The sequence below is a fragment of the Daphnia magna genome, unplaced genomic scaffold (genome assembly GCF_020631705.1).
Source record: "Daphnia magna isolate NIES unplaced genomic scaffold, ASM2063170v1.1 Dm_contigs132, whole genome shotgun sequence".
In the NCBI taxonomy this organism is placed as follows: Eukaryota; Metazoa; Arthropoda; class Branchiopoda; order Diplostraca; family Daphniidae; genus Daphnia; species Daphnia magna.
Genome location: NW_025533135.1, coordinates 166,068 through 174,771, shown reverse-complemented (window position 1 = coordinate 174,771; position 8,704 = coordinate 166,068). Strand labels below are relative to the sequence as shown.

General features: G+C 37.8%; 1 protein-coding gene and 2 pseudogenes across 2 annotated transcripts; 2 read left to right on the top strand and 1 right to left on the bottom strand.

Moving 5' to 3' along the window:
• Positions 1–795: 795 nt before the first annotated feature.
• LOC123467015 lies at positions 796–3,809 on the bottom strand (annotated as a pseudogene).
• A 212-nt stretch (positions 3,810–4,021) lies between these two features.
• Positions 4,022–5,836, top strand: LOC123467005. Of its 2 annotated transcripts, XM_045167066.1 has the most exons (4): positions 4,022–4,451; positions 4,513–5,018; positions 5,058–5,109; positions 5,187–5,836. In XM_045167066.1, exons 2-4 carry the CDS (start codon positions 4,927–4,929, stop codon positions 5,832–5,834), a joined length of 792 nt encoding a protein of 263 aa, XP_045023001.1. In that variant the 5' UTR covers positions 4,022–4,451; positions 4,513–4,926; the 3' UTR covers positions 5,835–5,836. The 2 variants fall into 2 exon arrangements, with proteins under 2 accessions (XP_045023001.1, XP_045023000.1); XM_045167065.1 differs by having other exon boundaries at positions 4,513–5,109.
• Positions 5,837–5,878: 42 nt separating this feature from the next.
• Positions 5,879–7,041, top strand: LOC123467004 (annotated as a pseudogene).
• The last annotated feature ends 1,663 nt before the right edge of the window (positions 7,042–8,704 follow it).

Genomic DNA, 8,704 nt, shown 5'->3' with positions numbered 1-8,704 from the left:
GTATTCAATGTGAATACACTATTATATTATGAGTTTATATTATACATGTAAACAGAATAAAATAAACTTGTATTCTATGTGAATACACTGTGATACCATGAGTTTTTACTTTTACAAGTAAACAGAATCAAATATACTTGTATTCAATGTGAATACACTGTGATACCATGAGTTTTTACTTCTAAATGTAAACAGGATCAAATATACTTGTATTCAACGTGAATACACTGTTATATTATGAGTTTTTACTTCTACATGTAAACAGAATAAAATATACTTGTCTTCAATGTGAATACACTGTGATACCATGAGTTTTTATTTCTATATGTAAACAGGATCAAATATACTTGTATTCAATGTGAATACCCCTAGCAAATATCTTGCGGGGCAAAACCAGTTTTTCCCGGGTATTTTTCACCAGTTTTAAGATAAAACCCCGTGGTTTACCCCTGGTGAATAACCGCTTGTTTGCGTGCGGAAAACGGTTTAAAACTAGTATTTATAACCGTTTTAGAACCCACCTTCCATATAATACTGAGAGGTAGTACAGTGAGCAAAAGGTGAAGAAAATCGGTATTTTACTGGTGGTAACTACGATTTATAAACCAACCTTCCGTAAGAAAAAAAGAGGTAACACAGCGAGCAATAAGGTGAGAAAAACCGGTAATTTTCTGGTAGTAACTACGACTTATGAACTAGAATTTAAAAATGGTTCCAGGTACCCTACTTTTTAAAACTACTGAGCTTCCCCTTCTTTTTCAGATAGTTTACTATTAAGTTAAAAAGACGAAAATGGAATTGAGAAACCATCAGCGTTTATTGCGTTTTGTCTTTGCATATGAAACAACCTTAAATAAAACCAAAGTACGAGTAACTGCGAAAGGCAATAAATTATAAAATGACAATTTTCTGACTTTAGAACGACATTGGCAAAGAATAAACGTCAATTCAAGAGGTTTGAAACGGTGTTGAATCTTCAATTACAAAGATCTGGTGCTCGAGCAAAAGCAGGCGGAGGTCTAAAATTAACAACTTCTTTTTCTAGAATAGTCATGTAGTTGTAGAGAATAACCGCGTCACTGTCATCATTTGCATTTGGAAGCTGAGGAGCATCTGCTGACGCATCCGTCTCCAAGGCACCTGGCACATTATTCTTCTTCCTGTAGTTTTTGGCATTGTATTTCCGGCAGTTTTTAATCATTTCAATTAGCCTCCGATGATCAACATTTGCAGTGTTCCGCGAAAGATTAAAAATGTCGAGAGCAACTAAAATAGAAAAAAATAGAAGGAAATAAGGGCTGTATGTAAGCGCAAACAAAAGATGCTTACCTCCTATAACTGAAAGCATATTCATCAGACCAGAGAGTCCGGGCCTTAAGTCATTGACCCGACCAACACTACGCCACTGCATTTTCTGACTAGTTTCGTCACATAAAAACAAACGATACGCCTGGTTTACAAAAGCGCCTATTGATTTGGACGCCTTATATCGCTCAGATATGAAGAAAACCTGTGGAGAACATAAGATAAAAAATTAATTTTGAAATTTAAAAAGAAAATGAACAGCTTCTAACCATGCTTATTGCAATTGTTTTGTCCGAGAGAGCTGTGTTGGTAGCAATGAGTTTTTCTACTGTATCGCAAGAAACAATTCCGAAGTTGGACTCCACGATCCATCTATGGTAGTTGGCGTGCTTGGTAGCTTTTAAGGGCAAATCATTTTTGAAAGACTCCTCCATTCTTTTAGAAACGGAATCTAACTTTTCGATTACTGTACTTCCAAGCCCATCGAGCTTCTTTTCTACTTGCTCAATGGCTCTCATCAATGTCTGAACGTCGAATGATGAAAATGCCTGAGATGACTGATAGCCATTCAATTGCAGGAGATCGCCACCTGTGCGAAAAGGTTTCAATAATATAAAAACACTTGAGAGAAGCACGAAAATGAGGTTCAATTACCGTTTGCCCATGACAATGGAGTGTCATTATTTCTGTTCAAGCTACGTGTGTAAACAGCATCCAACCTCGTGAACTCATCACAAGTAGGAAAAGATGGAGGACTTTCCAACTCTTTGTCATGATGGCCAACACCTAGCAACAACAAAATAGTCAATGGAATACGAAGTAGTAAAGTGACGAAAATAAAATTTACCAATATTCGTTGAACGTGTTATAACGTCGTTGTTTTGAGTGCCATTCAAATATGCCCCATGTCCACGAGTTTGTGTTTGTGAAATGGACGGCAAAGCGTTGGAACCCTGAATATCAATATTATTCCGATTCTGCTCTTCTTCATCTTGTACGTGGCCTGTTTGCAAATTGAGACGACATATAAACATGAACATCATATATACATTCAATTAAATGAAAAAAAATAATCACTTGTAGACGGTAAAGGTGCTCCATTGTTGACTATTCCACTTGCTTTGTTAATAGCTCCACATAATGCTGCTTCAGTTCTTGTGCCAACATCATGCGGTTGTGGACTAGGAATAACGGACGGACGAAGAATATTGCTGCCGTCACCACTGCTACCATGGGGCGCCGGTACAGCTGCATTCGAAACTGGCATGGATGAGTTGTTCAATGAAACCAACTCAGAGTTGGTGGTGATGTTGCCCACACAAGCTCCAACATTTAAGTTCGTTGGGAAATTTTCGAAATCAAACGGGGTGTTCGACTGACAAGATCTTAAGCTTTGAGTCCTGATGGCAACAGCTGGATTGAGGTTGGAGCTGGACGATGGTGTCTCTATTAGAGAATTATTATTCGTTCTTCATTCCTTCCCTTTTCCGGAAACCTTCTCTTCCAATGGACGCTTTTGAGCTGCCTTCCTTAATCCTCTGCCCAAAATACGATCACTGTCTGAAATAAAAGCGTCTGACAGTATGGGTTGACCATTAGCTGCAGCTTTGGCGGCCTTTATTGCTTTCGTAAATTTAACTGCATAAATAAACATTACGGTACAAACAGGTGTGTAGAAACAAATACATTAATTAACTTACCAACCTTGGTTTGGTTTAAAATGGCATGAATATCATATTCCATCCACGACTCGAATGGTATTTGGAATCTTCTGAATGTCTTCTCTCCCCAGTCAATCGGACTTTTACCCCCAACTGTGAATCTGGGTTGAGGATAAAGTAGATATTCCATGTTGCTCGAAATCCATCCAGTTGGGATAATACTGTGCACTTGTCGCTGTATGCGGTCTTCTCCACATTCCAGTGTGGTAACAATGAAAAACTTCACTTCGCTCGATGAGTTACCTCCAAGTGGATGACTACCAACTTCAGGCAAAATTTTATTGTACGTTCCCTTCCAGAATTGCTGAATTCTTCCAACCTGAGATAGAAATCATTAGTTACAGTAAAGTGAACAAAAGTATTATCTTTCTAAAATTTCAAAGAAAAAGACCTGAAATGTTTCTTCGTCAGATGAAAACGAATCATCTTGTGGTTCATCACTGTCACCAGAGGATGCCATCTTCAATATAAAACGCTATATTATCCTGAAAAAGAACCATTAAGAAGTTAATTAACTGATTAGTTCTGCAATCACGTGTGAAACATGTGATTACCACGTGAGAAATTCACAAAAATCGAATGACGGAAAAAAGTAAAAATCAAACATGAAATATGTCATCTCACAATCAATTTAAATTTTGAAACGTGAAGTTTAAAGCACAAATCACATATTTCGGTGAAATTTTACCTGAAAAATCGTCGAATTAGGTACTTAGAAAAATCACGAAATTTGAAATCGAAAGCAGGCTTAGGAACACACAAGTTTGCCACTACGTCACAAAATGGAGTTTCTGCACGCCACCGTTACTGAGAGATCTGGCATCTTATTTATTATTTAAATCGGATATGAAATCCATTAAGTCTTGATGAATAAATTTTTAATAAATTACTGCATTTTAGTTCGATATAAGAATAGGAAATATGAATTGAAACAGATAAATCCAATCAGTTGGTCAAACGTAAGTGGCAACAATGATCCCTAGGAATGTAGCAGACGCTTTTCATTTTGTGGAGCGCATGACAGTCACGTTTTTCTTTCTTCCTATTCTGTGCTAAGTTAGGTTTTTTGCAGTTTTGAACTAGAATAGTTGTGTCAAATGTCCGAGTTGTTACCGTTCAGTGATGTTCAAACTAATCAAATACTGTTGATTGCTGGATACTTTAAACGTGAGCCCAAGAAGAAGGCTGGTAACGTAACAGCGGAATATTCAAGAATCTTACAAAGAAAAGCACGAAAGTACATCGACGAGTGGCTTATGAAAGGTGTCCCACCAGTTACGTTTGATAAATTAGCAAGATCAGCACCATGGATTTTTGAAAAGTTTGAGTTGACGAAGTCTGTAGTTTAAGAAAACATATCCACCCAGCCATGTCAATCGACATCAAAGCCAACACCTGTTCCAGGAAACACAACTACACTTAATGGTAACCCAATCTAGTACCGTTTCCTTACATTATTTATTATTAACAACATATACTTCATTAGGCTACCATACATCGCAGGATACTTATGGACAAGAAGGTGGAACGTCACACATTGCTGAACTGTTGTTTAGTGAAGATGATGATGATGATGGAGATGATACGTCACATGAATTTGAAGGAATGCCAGCTAATTTTTTATGTGGTGGAGAGTATTTGGAAAAAACACTGACTCTCAAGAAAATTTTACAGCATTTTGCAGTGTCAACGAATCAAAAGAAAAGTCAAATGACATACTTGTTGAAACTGTTGATTGAATATCAGCCTCTTCCAGCCTACGACTCATTGCCAGCTACAGGCCAGCAGTTACTTTATATAGATGGGAGAGATGTAGTGAATCAAAGAAGCGCACAAACCTTGACATCGTCACAAACACCTAGCTCTACTGAACAACCGACGAGAAAAAAAGAGAAAACCGATGCCTTTACCCCCTGTTATAAATTTGGACGACGAGGGCAATTGCCTATACGTGCACTTTGGGCTAGAAAACGCATTATGTGGTGATTCTGTTGGCATCTATTTTAAACACGCGGATATCCTCCAGTATGCTGGCATCTATAGGACAAATCCTGAAGCTTTGCCCTTTTGTTTAAGAAACAAGGTAATTTTTGTTTTTATTTGATGAAACAGTTGGCAAAAAGTCGTTTATTTCTGATCTCCTTTATTTCGTTTTCCTAGATTTACAAGATGGATAAGAAAGTTGAAGTGGAGCAGGCCAAAGCATTTCTTCAAGGTCGTCGCTTGGATGACACGGACAACGCAGTTTTGATCTCTCGTCATGTGACACACTTTGAGGTGGATTTAAGTGCGGATGGAGTTCAGTTTTTCGACAATTCAGAACAGTCTGAATGCATCCCTATCTGTATGATAGTCCATTCAGTGAGTGAGTCTACTGATCTATCCAAGTGCAAGCGTATTTTACTTAAAGTGCGAAAACCTGTTATTATTGGCGTTGCTCATTGCAAAACAAAACCAGACGTGAAGAAATTCCTTGCCCCTTTGATTCAAGAATTAGTGCGACTTGATCCGACGAATCTGGATGACCAAGTTACTGCTGGTCGACAATTTACAGTGTCAATTCGGTGCATCATAGCCGATTGGCCTATGCGATCGTATCTTAAACGAATAAAGGGACATTCAGGATATTGGTCCTGCGAACGCTGTATTCAGGAAGGTGTACGATGCATTCATCATCCCACAGTGCCACTGAAATCAGGAGAAGAGCCGAAAACTAGTATTCAATTTTTGGAACTGAACGCCCCCCAAGAACTGATGAGGATTTTTTGTCATATTGTGAAAGCGATGAAAGTAGAGATAACCACATAACTAATGTTAACGATATAAGTCCATTTGTTGAATTGAATGTTCCAATGGTTACTGCATTCCCCATTGAACCGATGCATACAATGTATGCATGTTGTTTTGGCAGATTACTAAAGGGAATAGTATCAGTTCAAAAGGAGGGTAAAATAAGCAAAAATCTTTTGTCTTTAATAGATTCGAGACTGCGACTTTTCAAAAAGTGCAAGCCATTTGAGTTTGACAGATACCTTCGATCACTTAAAAATTGCGTAAACAAGTATAAGCATCATGAATTAAGAGATTTGTTGATGTACTTTCTTTTTCCAGTATTTAGTGGCATTTTGAGTGAAAAACAATTTAACAACTTAATGTTGCTTCAATATGCGATGCTCTTAATGGGAGGTTTTAGCCCAAACCCGGTACCAAAAGAGGATGCCTTGCGAGCATCGTGTGTTTTGAAATTTTTTGTTCAGCAACTTATCGATTTTGGCTATCCAATCAGGCCGACTACACACGCAGTTATTCATCTTCCGGAAGACGTTATTCATTTTGATTGTGGAATTGAATCTTTGAGTGCTTTCCCTTACGAAAATTTCTACAGATTCTTTAGAAACATTCTTTCTTCGGGAAATAAACCTTTAGAGCAGATAAGAAACAGATTAGTAGAAAGATCGAAGTATCTTTTGCCCACTTCTTCGGATGGGATGATCATTAATTCATCACAACAGCTTTTGTTGGGAAAAGAGCAAGAAATGAATTCTAGTAACAAGGTCGTTTTAAGTTTCAAAAATGGAAAAGGGCCCGATAAGGAGAAAAAAATCACGTTCCGCGATTTCGTTTTATCAAACAAATTCCCTAACAATGTTGCTCTAATGAAAAACGGAAATGTAGTCGTCTGTTCTGATATCATCGAAAATCCCCCGAAAGTAAAGTGTTGCTCATCATTGGTTCCAAATTTTCCTTAAAAGAAGATGCGTTCCATTATCCTTATCCCTCATCTACCTATGGAACTCATATTGTTTCTAAACTTGAAAATAGAATAGGTGAATGGAATTTAAATTGCTTACAGGGGAAAATGTACGCATTGCCGCATAAATTAAGTGATTATAATGATTTGCCAGACATTAGAACAAGCACTTGTAAGTGGTTTGTAACTCCTATTCGTCACACACTGCCTATGTAAATTTTCTCCTGTCAAATAATACATAAGTTCTACTGTTTCTTACAACTCCAGGCGATTTATGTTTACATTCTTTTAAAAAATCAAGCAGCATTTTCAAATTTTAAAGCAAGATTCTGATCATATGAATCTGCTGAGCACGTTGAGGAGCATTCTCATGAGTTGTATCTCATTTTTACAGGGATGGGTCTCATAACAAAAAAAGGACGGTGGAAAGAACCAGTTAAAAACTGAGTAAAACACGGTGAATAAAACCCGTTTCTCAAAATGATAGTGAAGGGGAAAAATACCCTTTTTTAACGGAAAAGTGAAGGTTCTTAAACAGTGGAAATCACTGAAACTGAAAATTTACCACGTTTAAGTACTAGGGACACTATTATATTATGAGTTTATATTTGACATGTAAACAGAATCAAATATACTTGTATTCTATGTGAATATACTGTGATATTATAAATTTATACTACTACATGTAAACAGAATCAAATATACTTGTATTCAATGTTAATACACTGTTATACCATGTGTAATACATCCCTTGTGGGGTAAAGTACTACAAAGAATTAAATGTTGTTTGGAATAGGAATTTAAGTTAACTCGGAGGCGAATTACCCACAATGATAGACGTGTATTTTACTTGACTAAGGCCATAAGAATTGCACGGGAGAGGACATACAATATGACAAGAAAGGGGATAACGAGCCAAACCATAATGACCAACAGAATAAGAGCAATTTGGAAGCTTACCGATGTAGCGCGAGCGTTACGGGAGCGCACGTTGGTAAAACGATGCGAAGCGGAGAATTACCCCTCAACAATTCGACTACTAAACGTTTCAGAACTGTGAGAAGACTCTAGCAAATTCAAGAATTTGCACTGATAGAGTTTCCGCGTCTAAACGTTGTGGAAGTTGCCGAGCGACTCTGTTTGTCGGAAATGTGGGTTCATCACGAAACCTCGCATTTCGGGAGTGGTCACAGACGCTGATGGCCTGTCGCAACTCGGCACGAGCAACCAATCAAGAGATGTTTTATTAAGTGATTGATTATGTCGTGTAAGCAACCAATCAACTGATTGTTTATTTATTGTGCGATATGCGCATCAGTTGCAGGTGTTCATCGAAATCAGTTAAAAGTGTCGATGACTTCATCTCCGGATTGACAAACAACGTTTCAAGGAAGTAAACAGGGAATATGTTGCAATTGTAGACGTTAACATAAAAAGAAAGGTGGAAATCATAAGTGAAAAAGGGGAGAAACATAAGATAATAAAATGTGGGCATGTTGAGTAAATATATATGTAGGCCTTCGTTACACATGAGTCTTTACTTCTATATTGTAAGGAATGCATCAGCTCACTCTTTCTTGGAAAAATATCCTCCCTCTCATTCCTGGAAACAAGTCATTTTCCTTTCCATCCTTTCATTACGCTCACCTTGCGTTGGTGATCGTGTTGACTTTGTTTGTCGTATAAAACCCCATCAATTGTAATTCTTCGTTAGTCAACGCTGGGCTGTTCACCCAGTCTAGTGTTGGTTCACCCCTTCGCGAGTCAAGTGTCAGGTCGTTTATTCGACCTGCTACTGGCTTGCTCGTTCCCCGTTTAAACTTGTCTTATTTGTGTCTTTGTTGTGCTTGACGCTGGCTATACGGCTACGGCCTGTATGTATGCCTCCAATCGTTTGAGACATTCATCGACTTGTTTGAATCATGTT

Excerpts from the sequence above, each read along its gene's own strand:
- LOC123467005 (XM_045167065.1), top strand. The coding sequence starts at position 4,927 with ATGCCTTTACCCCCTGTTATAAATTTGGACGACGAGGGCAATTGCCTA. Across the intron at positions 5,110-5,186 it reads CCTTTTGTTTAAGAAACAAG|ATTTACAAGATGGATAAGAA; the intron begins GTAATTTTTGTT and ends TCGTTTTCCTAG.